The sequence below is a fragment of the Lissotriton vulgaris genome, chromosome 1_1, assembly GCF_964263255.1.
Source record: "Lissotriton vulgaris chromosome 1_1, aLisVul1.2, whole genome shotgun sequence".
NCBI classification, from domain to species: domain Eukaryota; kingdom Metazoa; phylum Chordata; class Amphibia; order Caudata; family Salamandridae; genus Lissotriton; species Lissotriton vulgaris.
Window position 1 is genome coordinate 921,109,796 of NC_141685.1, and position 23,907 is coordinate 921,133,702.

The 23,907-nt window shown below is 47.8% G+C and overlaps 1 protein-coding gene across 2 annotated transcripts in view; it reads left to right on the forward strand.

Moving 5' to 3' along the window:
- P2RY11 (purinergic receptor P2Y11) overlaps positions 1-12,817 on the forward strand; it is a 219,501-nt gene extending 206,684 nt beyond the window's left edge. For both annotated transcript variants that reach the window (XM_086959074.1, XM_086959075.1), the window contains exon 2: positions 8,885-12,817. In XM_086959074.1, the coding sequence (XP_086815200.1) occupies positions 8,885-9,835 (951 nt within the window). In that variant the 3' untranslated portion in view covers positions 9,836-12,817. The remainder of the gene's footprint in view (positions 1-8,884) is intronic.
- The last annotated feature ends 11,090 nt before the right edge of the window (positions 12,818-23,907 follow it).

The following is a 23,907-nucleotide window of genomic DNA, read 5'->3' on the forward strand; positions in this document are numbered from 1 at the left end:
TGCTCCCTTACAAAAGTCAAAAAAAGGTGAGTACTGGCAGCCACTCACGCATTTCTCCCTGAGTCTCACCTCTATGGGCTTTGCCACCTTCACTTTATCCACTCCTTTAAATAAAGTGTGCAATATGCATTCCAAATGCTCATGACGTATGTTCGGAATCACTTCTTGAACCATTAACAGTGGAAGCCGTCTGCTTTGTATGATTGCGCAATCAAGTGTTGGCAACAAACTTAAATACAATAGAAAAGTAGATGGAAGGCTGCACATGAGGTACTTTGATGCTTTGTCTTCACAACCTAAATAATTGCATGTCGCAAATGTGTTTCTTCACGCAAATAATTTGTGGCACTGCTTTAACAGAATCCATTCGAACGGAAAAGAGTTATATCAGTGGGGTCAACGTCCAACAGGCCAAATGCATTACTTATTTTTAGGTCTTGCCTGCCAATGCGCTTGCTTGCTGTTTATACAGGATTCTGTGGAAGATGTACTCATATTATTCATTTCACTCAGTTGTACGTGTAGCCTGCTACTGTTTTATTTAATGAATGAAAGTCTAGGCATACCTGAATGCTATGTATTTTCTCAGAGAAGCCGCTTTCATTTTTTTGTTTGTCCGATATTCAGTGCTGGGTGCTACAAAAGACGGATTTGATCAATTTAGTATCATATTGCACAAGTACGTTTGAATAATACTTTCTATTTTTGAATGCGTACCTCAGCGCGACGGACTCCCGCTCCAGCCGTTTTCCTTTTCTTTCAGAGTGCAATCTCCGATGGGTGCTTAGCTCGCATTTCTGAAAGAAAATATCAGTGCAACCACAGCATCACTCCGCACCACCACAGCATCACTGGTTCAAATAGGTTCTTTCAATGTTTCAAGCTGTTTTCAAGCTTTGAAGCTTTATTACAAATCACAAAAAGATGTTAATATTTCACTTCTGTTCTTGCATTTTCGTCACAATAAAAAACACTGAACATAATCTTCACAAGTTATTTACAAAAGTTTAAGCTATTGACATTACAAATTAAAATACATTTTTTAAGTGTTAATTATTTTTAAAAAAGAGCTTTAGCGCGCATCCAAGATGGTCGCGTGAGCACAGGGCTCCCCGGACCCTCGCCACCCTTCGCAATCTATCCTGAAGTTATCCTGATTTCCTGGACGGATTCTTTGAGATGAACCTCGGCTGAGTTCATAACTCTTTCCAGATCCTAAATCGGACTTGGGCAACCGAAACTGCGTCGATCTGAACTTCTTGGGCCCACCGGGAGGCGAGCCGGGGACTGGGCAACTTTTGGATCCGGGACGGATTCGAACAACAACGGCAGTGGGGTCCCCTCAGTTGCCCCATCACCACTTTCGGTTTCGATTCTGGATCCCGACACGGTTTGATTGTGAGACCGTATCCCTCGGCTTGGGGCCATTCCAGCCTCCATCTAATGCAACCACTGCCTTAACTCTGCAGCCGTTTGGATCATTTTTTTGTACTTTTGTTTTGGCAATACGAGTCGGCTTTTGTGGTCTATTGGTGCCCGGCCTGACGGCGGCCATTTTCACCAGGTCTCGCGGGCCCCTCTGGGGCGCATCTTCCAACATGGCTGGTAAGGGTGACGCTGAGAAGCGGAAGACAAAGGCTCCTCTTCGTGGGGGACTGGTCCAGACGAATGTCATCGATCGTTACACTCAGCCCAAAGGATCCCCTGGACTCACCAGTCGTACCCCAGAAGATGCCAAAGAAGACCCTTCCGCCCCAGCTGATCTGTCCCTGCAGGACATCATGGGCGCCATCTCCAATATGAAGGAGACCATTGGTCAGCAATACGAGGCACTGGCTTGTAAAATAGACACTGTTGCCATCGATGTCACCCTGATCAGGGCCGACCTGTCCAAGACCAATGAGCAAGTGAAGTCATTGGATCTGAAGAATTCCAGCCTCACGACCGACGTGTCGGAACTTCAGACAGGAGTTGGTAACTTGAAATCTGCCAATGACTTGATGTCCCATCGGCTTGAGGAGTTTGAGAACAGGGCGCGAAGCAACAACATTCGCGTCATAGGTGTGGCAGAAAATCCCGAGCCTCACTCGGTAGATCTCCTGGTTGAGGATCTTGTCCTGAAACATCTTTCTCCCTCTGGACTCAGCAAGTTTTTTGCAGTGGAGCGTGCACATCGGGTGCCGGGTGGAAAGCCCAAGCCGGGCGCTCCTCCGCGGCCCATCATTGCGAAACTCTTCCACTTCAGGGATCGAGATGCGATCTTGCAGGCTTCGAGAGTACATGGCCCGGTAAACTTCGAGAACTCCTCTGTCAACTTCTTCCCGGACTTTACGCAACATGTCCAGAGACAAAGAATGGCCTTCCAGGGTGTAAAACGACTGCTTCAGGACCTTGGTTTGAAGTATGCAATGCTTTTTCCCACCAGGCTTCGAGTGGAGTATGAGGAGCGGACTTTTTTTTTTTGATCGGCCGGTTAATGTAAATGACTGGCTGGACACCCTACCTGGCCGAGGTGATCGGACGGAGCACCCTGGCGGTGCCGAAGCTGGTGAGCCTACCCGGAAGTGACTTTTTTGGTCCCTGACCTCCGAACATTAGACTTTTCTCAGCTGGGTTCTATTTATATTCCTAATATGTCTCATTGCGGTTCATGTCCGGGTGGCGACGGGCCTCTTTCCTCCTCCGGGGTCTTTTTGTAGAGTGGGGTTCTTAGGGCGACAGGCACACTGCATGTTGGGGTGGCTTTTGGGTCTATTGCGGGGGTGCAGGGAGGGGGGAGTTGTAACGGGTGTTGGTTGGGGGGTGGGATGGGGTGTTTGGGCGTGTGTTTTTTCCTCTCAAGGCGACAAATTGGTCTTTTCCTTACTCCGGTATCCGGCTCTTTGTGGGGTGACCTGTACTTTACTTGTGGGGATGGGGGGGGAGTGGGTTGAGGTTGGTATCATGGAACGTCAACGGATTGGGGGATCGTATCAAGCGGGGTGTTGTGTTGCAATATTTGCATTGTTTGTCTCCTGATGTGGTACTCTTGCAGGAAACGCATTTGGTGGGAAATGTGTGTCATTCTTCAAATAGGTGGGCTTACCGACTGGTGGCTCACTCGGGGTTTACTACTGGTTCTAGAGGGGTTGGTATCTTGATCAGGTCTCCTCGCCCCATCGAGATAGATAATGTTATCCTTGATGACGGAGGGCGTTACGCTGCTATCACTGGTAGGTGGGAGGGTAAAACTCTTTCCTTGGTTACAGTATACATTCCCCCGGGTCTCCGGGCCTCCTTGACAGTCTCCTTCTTATGGGTGGGGATTTTAATTCTGTGCTTTCAGGCAGTTTGGATCGCCACCCTCCCAGGATGCTTCCCACTTCCCAATCTTGGCTCGGTGGGTTCATAGACACTTTTGGCCTGGTGGACTGCTGGCGGTTAATGCACCCGATGCAATGTCAGTACACCTTTCATTCCGGGGCCCACGGTAGTCTATCCAGGCTCGATTATGTCCTTATGCCCGCGGTCCAGTCTTCCTACGTCAGGGAGATCAGACATTTGGCCCGAGGCATTTCTGATCATTCTCCTTTGTGGCTTAGTTTTGACACTGGGACACACGCCGCGGGGCGAATTGCCCCTATCAACCCATGGTATTTGCGTAACCCCAAGACCCGTAGTAGCCTGATAAAATCCCTAGATTCTTACTTCCTGGAAAATGAGGGGTCTGTCTCGTCCTCCGTGTCCCTGTGGGAGGCCTTCAAAACTGTCATTCGTGGCCAGGCCCTATCCTTCATAGCTGAGACCAGGAGAGCCCGGAATGCGGAGGTTGAGAGTCTGGAGGCAGAAATACTTGAGCTGGAGGCTGACCTGGAATTAGGTGTCAACCGGGAGAGACTCCACGCCCTTAGTTTGAAGCAATTTGATTATAAATCAAATTTACGGATGCCGCCAAGACAATGTTCAGGGAACAGCAGGGTAGATTGTACGATGTTGGTGATAAGGCGGGCAAATTGATCGCATGGCTTGATAGAAAGGAAAGAGCTAATCGTGTGGTTCCCGTGATACAGACTTCGGATGGTGTGTGTGTGCGTGACTGACCCTGGCGAGATTGTGGAATGCTTTGCCGACTATTTTCGTGTGGTTTACTCCCCGGTGTTCGACAGAGATGAAGACGACTCTCGTTTACTGCTGAGGGACATTGCTTTGCCTTGTCTGTCTGAGGAGGACCGAGAGCGCATGGAGGCCCCGTTGTCGGTTGATGAGATCGCTACCGCGATCCGTTCCCTCCGTTCTGGTAAGGCCATGGGCCCTAATGGCCTCCCTGTCGAACTGTATAAACTGCGCCCGGACAAAGTTGTGTCCTACCTTCGCGCAATGTTCAGGGAGTCACGTGAGCTTGGTGTCCTCCCTTGTGATCAGCGTTTGGCCACTATAGTTGTGATCCCTAAGGAGGGCAAGCCACGTGATCGCTGTGCGTCGTATCGGCTTATTTCCCTACTGAATGCCGAGCCTAAGATCCTTGCCAATCGTTTGCTCACTGTAATTTGTGACCTGATCCACCCGGACCAATCCGGTTTCATTCCACACCAAAACACTGCTCTCAACTTGCGGTGTCTACACGGTGTTCTCACTAGGGCGGGGTCTCTATCGGAACCGGCTTCCTTGGACGCCACGATGGCCTTCGATACGATTGAATGGCCATATCTTTGGGCCACTCTGGCGAAGTTTGGTTTCGGTGCGGACTTTATTAGTTGGGTTTGACTTCTGTATTCGGATCCGTTGGCTCAGGTCGTCGTCAATGGCAGAGTGTCCCGGTCCTTTGCTCTCGGGAGGGGTACGCGGCAGGGATGCCCGCTGTCCCCCTTGCACTTTGCTCTTGCTCTCGAACCGCTCGCAGCCTGGCTCTGTTGGGAGCCGTCGATAAAGGGCATTCAGTGGTCACCCGACTTTGAAGATCGTGTTTCGTTGTACGCCGACGATATCCTTTTATACCTTACCTCCCTTCGTAAATCTCTTAATGTCCTGTTTGATGTTCTCACTACTTTTGGCAAGAACTCCGGCCTGATTATCAATTGGTCCAAATCGTGTGTGTATGTCATCTCGGGCGGCCTTCCCCCATTGCCGAGTAGGTTTCCCATTCAAATCTCGCAATCAGGCTTCAAGTATTTGGGAGTCTATATATCGTTGGATCCGGTTGCCAGCTACGAGCACAATCTCCTCCCTCCTCTCCGACGACTGAAGGTGGACGTGGCTCGGTGGCGTAAACTGCCGTTGTCGCCACTCGGTCGAGCGGCACTCTTCAAAATGATGTCTCTGCCTCGCTTTCTCTATGCGCTTCAAAATTCTTTTGACGTTATTCCGGCGGCGTACTTTCGGGAAGTGGAAGGTTTGCAGAGGAGGCTCGTTTGGGACGGTCGTGCTCGTATCGCTCTTGCAAAACTCACTCTCCCCTGGTATGACGGGGGCATCGCGCTCCCGGACATTAGGAGGTATTACTGGGCCTCTCAGTTGTCCGCCATCAACCATGCTACGTATGAACCCGGTCCGGCTCCTGCATTCGAGATGGACAAACATCAATTGCCCGGCGGTAACTTCAACAGAGCACTCTACTCTCGGACTGCGGGGAGGAACCTCACGGGACCCACTAAGGTTGCGGTGCGTGTGTGGAAAGATGCAAATGCGGCTATGGGATGGAATGATCGATTGACGCAAGCGACCCCATTGTACGCATCGGAACAATTAGGGTGCCTCTGGACAACGAAAGGTTTTGAGAACTGGGACATGATTGGTATCAGCAGAGTGGGTGATCTTTGGGTGAAGGGAGCGGTGAAGACCTTTGCGATGCTTCAAAGTGAGTACGAGTTGGGGGAACAAGAGTTCTTCAGGTATGTACAGGTCCACCACGCTTTGCTGTCTGTCTTCACAGCGGGTGATTCGGTTCCTGAGTCATCCCCACTCGAGGACCGTATACTTGATGGTCATCTGCCCGATAGTACAATCTCCTTGATTTACTAGAAACTAATCAACAATCGGGCAGACCTTCTTGTGCGTCTCAGAGGTCTGGTCCGGGGACGGGTTGGAGCTGGACGACGAGGACTGGCAGGCCGCCTTATCCTCCCCCAAAGAAGTCGCCATTCCGGCCCGTCTCAGTCTAGTCCAGCTCAAGATTCTCCACCGTGTATATGTTACAGGCCCCCGTTTGGTCGCGATGGGTTTTTCCCTGGATGGGTTGTGTAAGCGTGGATGTGGTGTGAGTGCTACCTTTCTCCACATCCTCTGGGAGTGCCGGGAGGTGACAGCGTATTGGCAGCGAGTGCATGCGGTCATGGAGTGTGTTACCGGGGTTGCTCTGCTGCCTGAGGCTCGTAGATGTATGTTGAATGTGTGGGAGCCGAATGATTATAACATTGCCCAGGCCCGGTGGGCGGCACTGGGGAACATGATTGCGAAAAGAGATATTGCGCAGTTGTGCGGTTCCCCACGGCCCCCCGCCGTGTCGGCATGGAAGGAGAATATGGACTGGTGTATGTTTAGAGAGAAGACAGTATATCTGGCTAGGAGCAAGCCTAGGGCTTGGAGCAAAATCTGGGGTCAGTGGAACGCCTACCGAGGGAACATTTGCACACCTCCCCTCGAAGACACTTTGGACATTCCACCCTCCCCCTGATCCAGAGGTTCCTGAAACTATTAATTCCTTTACTCCTAATGTCTGACTTCCCTACTGCCTCCCCCTTCCCGATTATCTTTCATGTCCTCCTGATTTGTTATTTTGTACTGTGGGTCCCCCCCATCAGAGCTCGACATTGTCTATAACGTCTTTCGCCTTGAGTCTCTTTCCTTTGTTTTCTTCCTTGTTCTTCTTCTTTTTTTTTTTTTTTTTTTTTAAATAAAAAATTACTATATCCTGCCTGCATCCTGTGTTGCCGAAAAGGTATCCTGTGTTAAGTTGGACCACTGAAGAGCTGTCGCTGCTTTGTGAATTACATAAACTGCATCACATGTCCTAGCGGCCGGCCCCTGTGGTTGTAGGCCCATACTTGTAAAGCTATTTTTGCACAATAAAGTTAAAAAAAAATTCTTAAAAAAAATGAAAAGCCATTGTTATTTGTAATATCAATACATCTAAGTCACGTAAATACAAAACATGTTGCATTACAAATGCTATAGGTGTCACATTTGCGAAAGTTATAACTATTGGCATTGTAAATGACAAAGCTATTAATTTAGCTATTTTAAAAAACACATAAATAAAAAAAAATTCATTTATAAGATCAATAGCTCAAACTTTCCTAATGCGAGACCTATTGCATTTCCAATGCTTGTTATTATTTTGCTTTTATGTATTCGTTTAGGATTATTTTATTATATTTTTATATCAAGTTAATACTTCAAAAACAGATCTTTAGACACTCTGGAGATACCACAGAAGGAGACTTGTACCAAGGCCAATATGGTAGACGATATAGCACTAAAGATATTGTACAAAAGGCACAACAATATCTGAGAAAGCACCATCATATATTGAGCTCTAAGTTTTACCAGTTTTAATGTAGTGGACTCTATATGCCCCAAGAGAGTTTTCCATGATTCCCTCTCAACCCTATTAAGATCGTGTATGGAATTGTAGCCCTTGGTCGATCACTGCACAACATGGTAGACACTATCTTGAGATCTGCGTTTATCGTATGATTTAGTAAAAAAGCCCCATAAACTTTATTGGAGTTTAAAAGCTGTTGTAACACCTAAAATGATCATAGTTGTTTTTTAATCGCAGTGTGGGATCCTAGAAAATTTCTGGTCATAGGCCACCCTGAGATTCACACATTCATTAATTATTAATATTCCTTTATCCACAATTATCCAGTTACTTTTACTACGCCTAACCACAAAAGAACAATACCTTTGTTCTTTTGATGACTGAGTTCAGTATTAAGCAATTGGTAAAACCGCATTAGTGCATGGAGTCTTCTCTGTAGACTTCTTGACGTGTGCTCCCAAACATTGGTATCATCAGCGCAAGCTAACAGTGTGCAGAGCAATCCCTAGGAAATGTGCCCCCTATTGGATACCAATCGATGATTGGGTACATACTGATTGCACAGGAGTGGGGCGAAGACCTATCCTTACTTGACCCGACTCCCCCTTCTAATTTTTCTTGGCTGCACATGTAACCCTTAGTCTGAGACACACATACAGAGTCTGGATAAGGAAAACTAGTAGGCAAAAAGCAACCACAACAAACTATGGTCGACCTTGTTGAAGACAGAGGAGATGTCCACAAAAACAAAGATACTAATGCAGTATTCTTCTCCACTGCCTTCACAACCGTCAAGGCCATTACACCATGAATAGTAAAGCACCCATCTCTAATTTCCATCTGGGAATATTGAAGCAAGTGCAGCTCTATTGTCTATTAATATTAGCTTTATTATATTGCACTTGCTACATAGGTTCTGTAGTTTCTAGTTCTGTAGAAGCGATTCTATGTTACCCTACCTAATGGCACCCATGCTATTGAGATCACAAGGACAACTTATGGGTTACTTTGACACGCGTTATGCTACTATAAAGTGTGCAGATAAAAACGCATCCTAAAACCACTCAAAGCCAATCCCTTGGTCGTAGTCAAATGAGGCTGGACAGTGGTCCGCAGGGACACTTCCACGTGCGCCGATATAGGGCTATAAAAAGTCCTTCTTTGAAAAGGGAATGGGAGGCACAGGTCAGCTTCTGTCAATGGCCTCAGATAGATTTCCCAGCTCCCACTTAGCCTCTTTGGATATGACTAATTAGTGTTTATATATAATACAAAATGTGTGGTTTCAAAGACTGCTGTAGGAGAGTCGGCGGTAAATTGCTGCATCAAACAAATAAACTATTGTCTTTAATTTATCGATTGCAGGTCCTCTACGAGTTTGACGGAGAAGAAAACATGCAGAACTGCAGCGAGTATTTTGTTGAATTCCAAATCCGGTACCTACCCCCCATCTTTGGGTTGGAGTTCCTTGTGGCCATCTGCGGCAACGCCCTAGCCATCTATTTGTTCTTCACCCGAGAGAAGACCTGGCACACTGGCATCATCTACTCTTTCAACCTGGCGGTGAGCGACCTGTTGTACACGCTCTCGCTACCGCTGCTGATCGCCTACTATGTCATGGACAAGCATTGGATTTTTGGCTCGGCCGTCTGCAAGCTTGAGCGCTTTTTCTTCAACTGCAACCTCTACGGAAGCATTCTTTTTGTCACATGCATCAGCCTTAACCGATACGTAGCCATTGTGTACCCAATGTATGCGCATGGCAGGGTTGAGCCTAAACACGCAAAGATCATTAGTTTGGTTACTTGGATCCTGGTGGCGGGAATTTCAGCACCAGTGTTTAAATTCTCGGCTTTGGATCTACGGAATCCTCAGCACACAGAGTGTATCGGCACAGCCCGCACAGTTGAGTTGACTTCATACATACCCTACAGTCTGTTCCTGGCTGTCTTTGGTTGTGGTATCCCATTTCTGCTCACCCTGCTGTCCTACGTCTCTATCGCCTGGACGGTGTTCAAGAGCGAGAGCCTCAGCTCGCTGGAGAAGAAGAAAGTGTGGCTCATGGTATTCTCTGTGGTTGCCCTCTATGCCGTCTCTTTCGTGCCCTATCATGTTCTACGGAATATTAACCTTTACAACCGGATCCACCGGCTGAACTGCACGGACTCTGTGACCGTGCATTCTGCTATGCAGGTGACCAAGGCCCTGGTGACCCTGAATGTGTGCATCCACCCGCTGCTGTACGCCTCTGTGGCCGACAGTATGCGGTGCTCCCGGAAGAAAGGCAGTCCCAGAAATGACATTGGACCTATATAAATGTGGGTGGCTGGGCTAATAGCTCCCAGAATAATAACTGCCATGTCACTGTTGACCAATCTGTATAAGATCTGGACTGGTGATCTCTCCGAACACAATGGTGATTGCGAATGATCGTGGAACTTCAAGAGGGTAGACCAGCTCCACCCAAACTTCTATGCTTTGACCAAATGATCGAACATTTGCTTTTTCTTGAAGCTAAAACTTCCACTGATAGTTACAACATAAAATGACTGGGATGTCCTCTAAAAAACAGAGATGCCAGAAAGACTAGATTTGCAGGTTCGGGAAGCGAAATAGCCAACACAAACATTGATAACACCTCCGTGCTTCTGCCAAATATTGATCGTAATTGTTATCATTTTTTCACTGACCCGAGAAAGCCCCATTGCATGAATAACAATCGTGTTTTAAAGGAGGGAATTCCTTTTCCTAAGAATTCAGTGGTTGTTAATTATGTACGTTGCTATTTAAACAGTTCTCGCCATAATAGCAAGACGGCTCATTCCACAGCCCAGAGAAGGGAGCAGGAGGGAATCCTCACATTTTTTTTTAATAAGTTTTTGTGCTCCGGCATATTTTTGTATTAGGAAAATTCACTCATCACATTGGTCAGGGATGGGGGTAGTTGGAATGATCGTCTGGGTCAAGGGTGGATTTCTTCAGGAGAAGAGATCTATCCTATCTTGAGGTTATTCAGCAAGACCTCTTGGCTGGAAAAGTCCTAGCCTATGTTGGGAGGGAGATTGAAGACGTCACCATAAAGAGATTTTGCTGTGGTCAATGGGGAAATGTCGACTTCGTAAGAGGTGGCTTTGAATGATTTGAAGATACGGTTGGCATGAGAGCAGGGAATGCAGCTTGTGCATTTGGAGGATGTACAATGGAGGATTTACAGTAAAATGTCTGTTTTTTTGTGTTGTATGTGTCGGATCGGATTTTGTATATCCTAGTGAAGAAGCGTTTCATAGAGTTGCACTTGTCGATTGAGTGATTGCAGGTCCAGGGAGTTGATAGTGTTCAACAGCTAGGGAAAGTGCTTTCCATCTGTTAGTTACTTTGTTGATGGCCGAGTTGAGTGAGAGCATGGGGACAGGGGAACAGGGGAACAGGGGACAGGAGTCCGCGTCCATTTCCTTGCTTGGTTCCATATGACATGCTTGATGGTGGACTTTTGTTAAGCTTGCAAATCTATCATAGTACCTTGCTCCATAGGGACTATTGTTACGTATAAATAACGCGTTTAATATCTGCTAGCCACCCCAATAGCGCCCTTATGAGGCCATGGCAGGTTATCGGTGCAGCTGCACCATGGTGCCACTACTACAGCAGCAGGGAGGGCTGAAGGAACTCCACCTTTTTAATTAGCACGTCCTTTCTTACTCAGTTATGTGTTACCCTTTTGTAAGGACTGTGAACAGGAGAGCTCTGAAACGGGTTCATCAAATGCACGCGTGGCACTTTGTACTCACAAACAGAACTTTCTGTGCTGAAGTTCAGCGTCTTTGGGTTATGCATGAGAAAAGATGTTTAGTCCCCCGACCATTGAGAGGATAAGGAGCCCTCGATTTAAAAAAAAAAAAAAAATTTAAAAAAAAATATATATGATCTCAATTTCCTTGGTCGAATGTTGGAGCTGGAGCTCATACCTTGAGTTTCCTGGTACACGTACTCACCTGAGTACATCTCTCCCATCTCACAGAATACACTGTTATTCACAGTATGTTTATAACTTTGGGTGGAGGGTGGTTGTTGAGTTTAGTATGTCCCTGGAAGGGATTACAGAATCAAATTCAAAATGGCGGGAGGTAACCTATTTAAAAATTGTACCCTCTTTGTCCCCTCTTATCAATTGTCTGCAAAGTATATTTAAAATATTTAATTTTCTAGGATTTCAATGTTCGATTTGGGCCGACTTCTACTCCCCACCTCCGGATATCATGTTTTGATGCATTTCCCATTAGAATTAGATTTTAGTGTTGCAGGCAACTTTAATGAGACTCACCGTTTTTGTTCCTTTACGTATGTTACCTGTTGCTACAGCTTGTTTCTATGTGCTCCCTACATTGGTACATACACACCAAGAGGCACAGTTGAGGGAGGTAAAGTAATATGCCCAAGATCATACGACTTGGTCCAGTGGGGAAGCTGGAATTGTACCAGAATTGCAGTCTTATGTTACTTACGCTGATCGTTTTGCCAAATTGCCTCCAAACCATATTTCTTCCTTGTTTAATAACTTATATTTCACCTACAGTCCACATTTCTTCCATGACCCTTTGCAGAAGAGATTTTTGAAATCTTCAATCAGAAAGATTTGGAATTTGCAAACTTTTTTCGGATACCTAGAAAAAAGGGGGAGGTCACAGAATTGCAGGATAATAATGTGACTAAGTCCACTTTTGCAGTGACCAGTTAAATGAGATTCACATACTGTGACCTATTCCACCATCTTGTGGTTGAGATCGGAACGGCATCTTGATGGCTGTTTCTTGGCCGGCATCTATAGGGATTGTCCCAGGAATGATTTCAAGGCGATTTCATACGTAATCATGCACATCCCATAATGCACTCACCATATTCAGCTTTTATTTTTTTGCGTTTTCTGTTGACACAGCAACATTAAAAAAATATAGTCATGAGTTAGTGTTTGTAAATTAATATTTCGAAACAGAACATTGTGCCTTTCTACATAAGGTTCTGCCTGTTTACTGACGCGCTTGTAAATCAGTATTTTTCCATGGACCTCCTAATTTGGAGATTTTCAATTCAAATCGGAGAATTGTGGGTCTATTTTTTTGTTTCCATTACAAATTCTGTGCCTGTATTGTCCACTATGTGTTATATCTGTGTATTTGTTCATTCCTGACCACTTCTTTTAATGATCGAAGCTAAAACGCTATTTTTGTAAACCTATTGCATCTTGCCATGTGTATCATAAAAAGAAATAAACTTCTACAACGTGTCTTCCAGTTAAATGATTTTGTTGGCCAGCTTTTCTTATTTCTTAAATATTCCTTCCTTGGCATGCAGCGCATTATAGCAATAACGTATTTGCCCTTTTTGAATCGCAGCAAGCAAATGCGAATTTGGCTCTGCCCTACTTTAGGAGTGATGGGTATTCGATGGCATTTTGAAAGAAATATAAATGTTCAGATCAGTAAGGAATCTATGTAGGATAACATTTTGGGAGAATGGAACAGCCATGCAAGAGTTAGAAATGCATCTTGGATAAAGTGTTGGAAGAATGGAATGGTCTGGTATTGATGAGCGATAGATGTTTAATAAAGTATGGGCAGAATGGAATGTTCTATTATCTGTTAGAGGGGTGGATGTTGCTTGGAATTTCGGAAGTATAAGGCATTCTTTTTCAATTTTTTTTTTTTTTTGTTGATTGTGTTAATAACAGGTAGATAACATAGCATCACGACTCCATCACATTTTAGTCCACCGGCTTGATTTCGTAAAGGGTTTGTGAGCTCTCCAGTGCCACACTTTATCTCCTTTAGCAAGTTACATAAATGAGATACAAATGATGAATACATTCTTAGGAGAATATAATTGCCCACTACCAACGAGAATCCAATGTTGGATAAAGTCTCAGAAGAAAGGAAGAGAAGTGAGAGATGGGTATTGGATGGGTGTATTTTACATCACTGAGATATGCACGTTGCATAAAGTCTAGGCCTTCAGTACGAGATGACGTGGGGTTCATTCAGGGCCGGACTGGGAACCGAAACCGGCCCTGGCACAGTGCTCGGCTGGCCCCCCTCCCCTCCCCTCCCCAGCTGGGGGAGTGGGGGGGGGTTGCGACCGTGCTCTTTGCCAGGGCCGGTTTTCGGCCGATTTTGTTATAGGGCCGTTTTTACAGCTATGCTGCAAAAAACGGCCCTATAACAAAAACGGCCCCCCTGGGCCCAAAACCGGCCCCCACCCATGCGGCCGACCGGGGGATTGCCCGGTGCCTGCAACGGCCAGTCCGGGCCTGGGTTCATTGGACCCGTGCCCAAACTCTCCATTTTTACATGTTCACGTTTAAAGTTGACATCCTTTTAGAGTATGACATCAAGAACATTTTAGTTGCATGATTGCATGTGCTAGTGTACTCAGAAAGTGTATTACCTATAAATACATTTCTTTGTGGGCACTTTAACATACCATCGTTCATTTTGTCCAAGTACACTGTACAAACCGCCCTTGCGTATTATTGTCTGTTCGGAGACATTTCTGAATTGGTAGAATCAACAATGACAGCCAGATCTGAACTCTAGCACGGTAAGAATGGGTCCAGTTTTAATTATATTAACTGCCCCAAGCCTTCGTTGGCCAGGGGAGCATTTCCATGTATTGTTATGGTCACCCGTGCCTAAATTCTAGCCCAGCTAAATCTCCTCATTATCCTGAGAGGGACAGTGGCCTGTTCTACACCAGACTGGTTTCCCAATGAAACATGCTCACAGGTAAATGAGGAATTACTCTGTGAGGTTTAGGGGCCCAGATGGTGCACTGTGAGTTAGCCAGGAATCAGGCGAATGTATTCTAATGGTATGAGTGGACTCAGTCCCCATAGTTTTGACGCTTATGTTGCCCAAGCCCACAATCTTACTACATTAGTAGGAACCGAACGACAGAACAGCCAGGTTAATTGTGATATGTGTTGTAATTGCTGTTAATGCATATATTGCAATCATGAGTTTCAAAATAAATAAATAAACATTGATAGATAAAAACCTGCCGATATTTATGAGGGAAAATGTCTGCTATTTACCAGAACATGGATTTTGGTGCATTTAGCGCTAAAAAGCACATAATTCCCCAAACTCATAATTGGGTGGTATGTATCACACCCAATAAATTCCGACTCTGGAGAGTCGAATTTTATAAGGTGCAATAAATACCACTCCAATTACTGGGCCACTCATAACGAGGACTTTAGAAGAATGCAATGTTGAATGATTCCTGCATCACAGAGAGACCAATGTTGAATAAAGTCTCAGTAGAATGAAATGTTCTCACATCAGTGAAAGATGCAAATTGGATGAAATTTTGAAATGATGGTGCATTCTTACATCAATGAAAGATGAACGTAGAATGAAGTCTTAAAAAAATGAAATATTGGAATTTAGTACAGCACTGATGGACGACCTTTGAATGAACTCTTGGAAGAGTGAAATGTTCTTATAGGTGTTGAAGGAAGTTTCAGAAGGAAGGTTCAATAAGATACAGATGATGAATCAAGTCTTAGAAGAATGAAATGTTGGGAGGTTCTTACATCACTGAGAGATGAATCTTGGAAGAAGGATGGAATGTTCTCACATGAGTGAGAAATTGGTGTTAAATGAAGTTTGGAAAGGATTAAATGTTTTAATATCAACAAGAGGTGGATGTTGGCTAATGTCTGAGAAAACAGGCACATTTCTCTATCTATATGAGTTTGCTAAAGTTTGGGAAGGATGTAACTTCTTCTATTGGTAAGAGATGCACAAGGAAGATCCTTACGCCAGTGACACTTGGGTAACGTTCTAAAAGACTGCTCAAGTGTTGCAGCATTGTCAGCTGGCCGCCTCTACACCAAGACAGTTCTAATCCGGCCTCTATTTCAGGAAGGACCTGGTTTGATCATTCCCATCTCCCCACTGCCCAACAAGAACCCCTGTCCCCCAACCAGGGTCCGCTATTAACATATAAACTAACCATATTCCTGTGACCATGCCAGGTAGGTTGCTCCCCCCCCCGCTGCAGCTCCACCAGCGCGCTCAGGGTTTTTATGCCCTGTGAGCCTCTGTACCCCACTGACCTTTGGTTTTGTTCCCCTTTTTGCGTGACCTTTTGCCCTGCTCCTCCGTGCCCATTCCTCACAGTTCCTGCCGCTGCTGCCCCTGCGGCCAGCCCTCAGCTGTCCCTCCCTCCCACCTCCTCTTAAAATGGCGGCCACGCTGCTGGCGTGCCAAAGGCAAGCCCATCTGCGCCCAGCGCCAGAACCCCTGGACCCCTCACCAACCACGAAGACTGCCTCCGATACAACGCCAACACCCTCATCGCTCTCAACCCAGTAAGGGCTTCCACCTACTGCATGGCCGCCTTGAAGCGCACCCATGGTCCTTTCACCTACCAGAAGTGCAGATTCTTCTGCATCAAAGACACAGAGACTCCTGCCATGACAGAACACAACAAGCTCCGATGCATCCTGATCAACACCCGCTCTGCACGCAAACACGCCGTGGAGCTCTGGGACCTACTCGACACTGCATCACCAGACGTCGCCTTCCTGACCGAGACCTGGATAAACTAAGCCTCTTCTCCAGACATCACCATAGCCATTCCCGACGGATACAAGATTGCCCGCAGAGACTGCACCAACGGAGTCGGAGGAGGAATCACCATCGTCCACAAGAAGACCGTCAGGGTCTCAACAAACACCGCCGAACACATGCACTTCCAGATCCACATGGACCCCAAGACCATCCTAAGAGGCACCCTCGTCTACAGACCACCCAGACCCAACCACAATTCTGCGATGACATCGCCGACTTCATTAGCACGCACGCACTGACCTCCACCGACTACATCCTCTTCGGAGACCTGAACTTCCACCTGGAGAACAACAACTACAGCAACTCCTCCACCCTGATAGACCACCTCGCCAACCTCGGACTGGAACAGCTCGTCAGGACGCTGACCCACATCGCCGGACACACGCTAAACGCCATCTTCTCCTCAAGTCCCCACGTCTCCTTCAGCCACGTCTCTGAACCCACCTGGACTGACCACCACTGCATCCACTTCACCTTTCAGAAACCCGTCGCACATCACTGCACCCTACTGATCCCCCATCGCCGCTGGGGCAAAATCACCGAAGTACAACTACAGACAGACCTTGCCCTCAATCCTCAGACTAACCCAAACGACGGTGCACGCACCTTCAGACGATGGATGGACGACTGCGCCAACACCCTAGCCCCACTGAAAAAAACAAACCCTTGAAGACCCCAGCAAGAGAGCCAATTGGTTCACCCCGGAACTCCTGGCGTCTAAACGTACCTGCCGGAAGCTGGAGAACATATGGCACAGCGAGAAGTCACCAGGCAGCCGCACTGCCCACAAAGACACCATCCGCAACCACCACCGCCTCATCAGGACCGCCAAGAGAACCTCCTTCAAAAACCGCCTCGACAACAACGCACACAACAGCAAGGAGCTCTTCAACGCCGTTAAATAACTCTCCAACACCAACAACATCCCGCCGTCGCAAGTCCTGTGCGACTCCCTCATCACCTTCTTCCACCGCAAGATCGACGACATCCACAACAGCTTCAACCCCCGGATGACCCCAACACGCCAGACTCACCGACCACGACCCCCTGAGAACCTGGGCCAACGTGAGCATCGAAGACCCAATCAAGACCATGGGCACAATCCACTCTGGCTCGCCGTCTGACCCTTTTCCACACCACCTCATCAACAAAGCCAGCAGCTCCATCGCACCCCACCTGCGCAACATCATCAACCTCTCCTTCGAAGACCGTCACCTTCCCTTAGAGCTGGAAACACGCAGAGATCAACGCCCTACTGAAGAAACCCAAGGCAGACCCGAGCGATCTCAAAAACGTCCGGCCCATCTCCCTACTTCCGTTCCCAGCTAAGGTCATCGAGAAGATAGTCAACATCCAGCTCACCCGCTACCTCGAAGACAACAGCATCCTAGACCCCTCCCTTTCAGGATTCCGCAGCAACCACAGCACCGAAACCGCCCTCATCGCCGCCACAGATGACATTAGGATCCTACTGGACAGCAGCAAGACGGCGCCTTTATCCTTCTGGACCTCTCCGCCGCCTTTGACACAGTCCGCCACTACACATTACGCACACGGCAGAACCCAGAGAGTCCACCTCCCCCCCCCCCCCCATTCCGAACCAAAGCCTCCGAGATAATCTGCGGCGTCCCGCAGGGCTCCTCCCTCAGCCCGACGCTGTTCAACCTCTACATGGCGCCACTCGCATGCATTGCCCGACATCACACCCTCAACATAATCTCCTACGCCGACAACATGCAACTGATCCTTTCCCTCACCAAGGACCCTCTCAACGCCAAATCCAACCTCAACCAGGGAATGAAGGCCGTCGCCGAATGGATGGAGGATAGCCACCGTAAGCTGAACACAGACAAGACGGAGATCCTCATCCTCGGACCCAACCAAGGAAAACAGTCACCCAGGCCCTAGTCAGCAGCAGACTCGACTATGAAAATGCCCTCTATGCCCGCGCCCCGACAAAGCTCATCAACAGACTGCAAAGAATCCAGAATCCCGCTCCGCAACCACATCACCCCCCACCTCAGGAACCTACACTGGCTCCCTGTTGACAAAATAATCTCCTTCAAGCTCCTGATCCATGCACACAAGGCACTCCACCTCCTACCTCAACAGTCGACTCTCCTTCTACGCAGCCAACAGGGAACTCCGCTCCGCAGACCTCTCCCTGGCCACCGTCCCACGCATCCGTAGAACCACAAACTGAGGCAGATCCTTCTCCCTCTGCCCCACCACAACCTGGAACTCCCTCCGCTCATCCTATGACAAACCGAAGACCTTCTAACCTTCAGGAGACAACTCAAGACCTGGCTGTTCGACCAGTAGCAACAGCACCCCCTTCACCTCATTCCCCCCCCCCCCCCCCCCCCCTCATCCCTCTCCCACCCCCCCTCATCCCTCTCCCACCCCCCCTCATCCCTCTCCCCCCCCCCTCATCCCTCTCCTCCCCCTCCCCTCCTCCCCCTCCCCTCCTCCCCCTCCTCCCCTCACCTCCTCAGCGCCTTGGAACCCTTGCGGGTATGTAGTGCGCTCTACAAATTATTGATTTGATCACCGAGCGTGAAGTCTACGAATTCTGAAGTGACGAATTACAAAAACCTACTTAAAAGCACAGGCGCGAGGAAAATGACAAAGCACCTTCTTTTATTTACGACCCTATTCGTACTTCGTCTTTTTCCATTTACTGAGTCCCAGTGTGCATTAGGACCATGTTATGTTAGTGCATAAACATTTACAAAAATGTAAAACAATGTGGCATAGAGTGGTCCATGATCAACAAGGGCGTAATTGATTGAGGGCTACATCATCGGGACGCAGCGGACGAACCAGACACTACACACTGTTTTTTTGTTGCACCTTCTGTTGTTGTTGGAAACGTCCTTGCCCTACAGGCATTTTGCCTGGCCTAATCCCCTCAGGTTTGTGTGTTGTTTTTTTTTTTGCAGTGTTCCTTCTGTTATTTATTATCTTTAATTATATTTTAGTCCTCTGTGCTGATTTTGTATGGGAGTTTCTTTGACTTTGTTTTTTCCCCTTTACTTTCACCTCTGCCTGCGATGTTTCCATGCAGTTATGCACTAGTTGCTGTGACGGGTCTGCTTTGAGGTGTCGCCCTTACTCTAGCTTCTCTAGGGTGCCTCGTTGAAGCAAGATCACCTTTTGCAAGCCCGGCTTCTTTTGCAGCATCAGAAATGTAAATGTCATTGCTCGGTGCTTAGGTTTTCAAACTCTGAGGAGTGAGCGCAATAGCTGCTGTTTATTGACACCCACTGACACACCTTTGGGCTCATGATAAGGGTAATGGCAATTACCAGCTACGAATGCCCAGAGCAGGTCGGGCAATAAGTCTAATCTAACCCAGTACCTGCGATAAACCCACCGATTGACTGCTTCATATTCCTGCCACTGAACCTGGATTGGCAAAGAACATTAGTTAATACCAAAACCTCTTTCTGGCTGAGCTAGAACAAGCATCCTCTAAATGGGAACTAGTTCGGATTACAAAACGCTGTATTTATGGACTGTTGCTGCCCTGATCTCGGTTAACTCAACACATTGTTTAACTAAATCTTCAATGTGAGTAGTTGGCTCTATTCTGATTTGTGTCACTCCGCTAAATATAATACAAGTAACAGGATGTCGAGCTTTTTTGCTGAAGGATCAGAATTGGACCCCTAGCTTGTTTAAGATGGGTTCTTAGATAAAAGGATGTTTTAAACAAATTAAATAAAAAGAGTGGTTCTTAGTGGAGTGGTATTTGGAAGACAATCATAGAAAGCAGAGCCACACCACACCGTCTGGATCCAACGCAAGCCCTCCCAAGGGAAGGGGGCACCGGTACAAGTACAGGTACGACAGGTAAAGCATGCCCTACACATCAACACATATAAAGACAGACAAGAGCCACCCATATGTCCTTGCAAACTGGGTATTGCTAATAAGCAGAAACAGTGTTCACAAGGAACTCATTTCATTAGTGAATCCAAATATAAGGAAGTAATAGTATATCTTGCGCAATTTAAGCAGAAACAAAGAAAATGTATAGTAACACTTAGACTGAGTTAGGTTTATCAATATCACAGCACATATTACATAGAAAGACATACAAGCCAACAGGACATGGATCGCTGCTTTACTCACTTCAGCCGAAGTGAATATAATTTATTTGACATAATGTTTCATGTAGAAAAAATATATTTGGAGTTGTGTATTTACACTATGTACCTTTCATTATTTTAAAGTGATCTTGTGAACCCCAGTGTAGTGACCATAACCAAACAGTGCAATATATAAATATATTGGTCATAGAGGACGCAAATCAATGGTTATTGGTATTTAAAAAAAGAGGAGACCTTTCAAAGATTAATACAGTCAGTTCTTCCTTGGCAACTTAACAGTTTGCTGGAGCTATCTCTTTGAGGTAGTAGACTACGTTTCGACCCTCTCGTTGTACAGGACGGGAGTTCTGGGGACGAGCAACTCAATAGGGGTGCCCCTGACACAGGAATCTTCCTTCATTTTATTCAAGGCTCTTCTTGTTAGTCCAGGGTGTTTTATACCCTCGCCAAGATGAAGCCGCATCAGGATTCTGGCATTTTTCATCGTAACCAATGGTTGCCCTAGATCCTACAGTACTCGCGGTGAATGAGAATCCAATTCAATTTGGGAGAGTGGCGCAATATAATTAAATTACTCGAGGCGTCAGAATTCTTACTGTTGTCTGAGGACGGAGTGAATCTGATCTATCAAGGATCCAGGATAAATAGGATTCACTCCGTCCTCAACAACAGTAAGAATTATATTGACCAATCAATATGGATTGGTAAATAAAAAACAGAATAAAGAAAAATAAAGTGCGCTTTTTTTTATTAAGTCAGAGGGGCCAGCAGAATTTTGCTGCTGATTTCTTCCCTTCAGCTCACCAAAAAATTGACGGGTTGGGGGGGGTAAACCGCAGGACGTGAGCGGAGGAGGGAAAAGCAGGACACAAAGAAAAGCAACATGGGGTCTGAGAAGCACACAAGCAGGATAGCAACATGGACCAGGGTGGAGGCGAGGACATTGGTGGGGGAGAAGTACAAAAGCGAAAGCTTGTAATGCAAGGAAGACATCCAAGACGGGGAGGGTGTTTGGTAGCAGGGGGAAAAGCACACTAGGCAGAGAGCTAGAAAACACATGCGCTCTCACGAAGTGCTTGAGAGCCCCTGTATGTTCTCGTTAAGGCCACAATAGGTCTCTTGCAACCCGACTGCTTGCACTGTGTGGTAGACTCAATCTAAAAAGGGGGAACATGTGCCCTACCAGGCACAGGCACAGGCACAGGTAAAGCTAAAGCCACACTTTTATGCAACCATAGTACAAAAAAAAATGTGCATTATGATTGGTGCTCCATAAAATAACTTCATGCAGGGACGGACTGGCCGTAGCGAGCATCGGGCGTTTGCTAGAGAGGCCGGAAGTTGGGGGCCAGTCTTGTTACTGGAGGCCGTTTTTGCAGCGATGCTGCAATATTGGCCCCCAATAACAACAAGCATTTACAATGCAATAGGTCTCCCAGCTTTAAAGTTTGAGCTATTGGCATTGTATATTACAATGTGTTACATTAATTTGTTATCAAACTCTGAATTGTTGTATAAAGATGGTAAATGCTGCAAGAAAAAGCAGCACTGAAATTTATAGCTTTCGCAATCGCTATTGTAATGAAGCTGAACAGGCAGGGACAAAAGCATAGTCATAACAATCGATTTAAAAAATAAATGAAAAAAACACTCACTGAAAGTCTGCTTTCGATTCTGCGACTGTCCGCAAACCCAAAACAACGGCCTCCTCCTCCCCCGAGGGCACCTCACCACGCCCTCGCCCCCCCCTAGCTACGCGGGTGCTGACGCATGCAACCGTCAGGGAGGACACCCACGTGTGAGGAGGAGCGGCCGGGGATCGAACCGCGGGCGCACGCGCCCACGGAGAGAAGCCGCGCCCACGGAGAGAAGCCCCGCCCACGGAGAGAAGCCCATGCCCTAGAGAGAGCCCCGCGGTGGCAGCTGAAGACCGGAGTAGCGGTAAGTGGGGGGGGGGCGCTTGGTGCACGTGTGTGTGTGTGTGTGTGTATGCGACAGCAGGGGTGAGTTCTCTTTATGTGGGGGTGCATGCGTGCATGGGCGCTCGTGTGTGTGTGTGTGTGTGTGTCTCTGCGTATGCGCATGCATGTAGGGTGTTGGAGCTTCCCAGGAGACGGCAGCTGAGCGTGTTCGCGCGCGCGTGGCCTACGCCGATCGCCTTTGCGCGCGGCCTGTGCTGTCTCCCGGGAAGCATAGTCAGCAACACAAGCATTTGCAATGCAATGGTCTCAGCATCATTAAAGGTAGAGCTATTGGCATTGCTCATGACATTTTTTTTCTTTAAATCAAAAATAAAACTCTGCCCTCACCACTCTGCACTCACCACCACTCTGCACTCACCACCATCACCACCACTCTGCACTCACCACCACTCTGCCCTCACCACCACTCTGCCCTCACCACCACTCTGCCCTCACCACCACTCTGCCCTCACCACCACTCTGCCCTCACCACCACTCTGCCCTCACCACCACTCTGCACTCACCCACCACTCTGCACTCACCCACCACTCTGCCCTCACCACCACTCTGCACTCACCCACCACTCTGCACTCACCCACCACTCTGCACTCACCCACCACTCTGCACTCACCCACCACTCTGCACTCACCCACCACTCTGCACTCACCCACCACTCTGCACTCACCCACCACTCTGCACTCACCCACCACTCTGCACTCACCCACCACTCTGCACCACTCACCACTCTGCACCACTCACCACTCTGCTTGGTCTCTGTGGAAGTTTGTACTCCCTCTCAGACAGCACACAGCGTAAACTTATAGACACTGTTGGCTGATAAATCGGCATGGTGTGTATCACTTTCACCTACCGAATTAAGTGATTTCTATGGTCTTTTCTCTTTCTGTTGCACGAACCGGTGATACTAAGTGTCATCTTTCAACCTTCCGTGAAGTGAGGGGCACTAGGTGATGGCCGCACTGTAGTGAGGCTCCCGCTGTACTCCGAGAAACACGCATCATAAACCCCATCCCGGCAGCAAAACTTGGACCCCCGACATCACCGATCGAAGCAGGATACTGGGCTGCATCTGTCCCCCGACATTGACGCCAATCAAAGATAGCGGAGGGAAGCGACGAGCAGCGGAGTCTGGTGGCGAGGTGAGGGGAGGATTGACTGGAGCGCCCGCCTGGGAACATCACGCGAGCCCGAGGAGGTGTAGGCCGTGCCACGAGGCAACCTGCGGCCTGGTGTGCCCATCGGGTGAAGTCGGAGCTGCTCGCTGAGGTTGGTGTTTCTCCCCCCCACCCCCCCGTGGGGCACAGAGACCTACCCGCAAGCCCTGAAAGAAGTGCCCAGGGTGCCGATTGCAAATTCGGCCCGAACTGGTAGATGGAGCACGAAGCTAGCTGAGGCCTACTCTGCAAAGGAGGTGAGAAGTGGCGGCCGCTAGGCGTGTGGAGAGAGCCATAAAGTGAGGCAAGCTACCGCGAGTGGGTTGGGCATGGCGAGTGGTGGCACGAAATAAGGACCTGCTACAGGCCCCTGGGACCGGACATCAGCAGCGCAGCTTTGAACTCGCGGCCGCCCCGGAAGTCAGGCACGGTCGCCTGTGACGGGGGCGGGGCCACGTTCACACCGGAAGAGGAGGCAGGCGGAGTCGTAGCGTCTCGCGGCCCGGG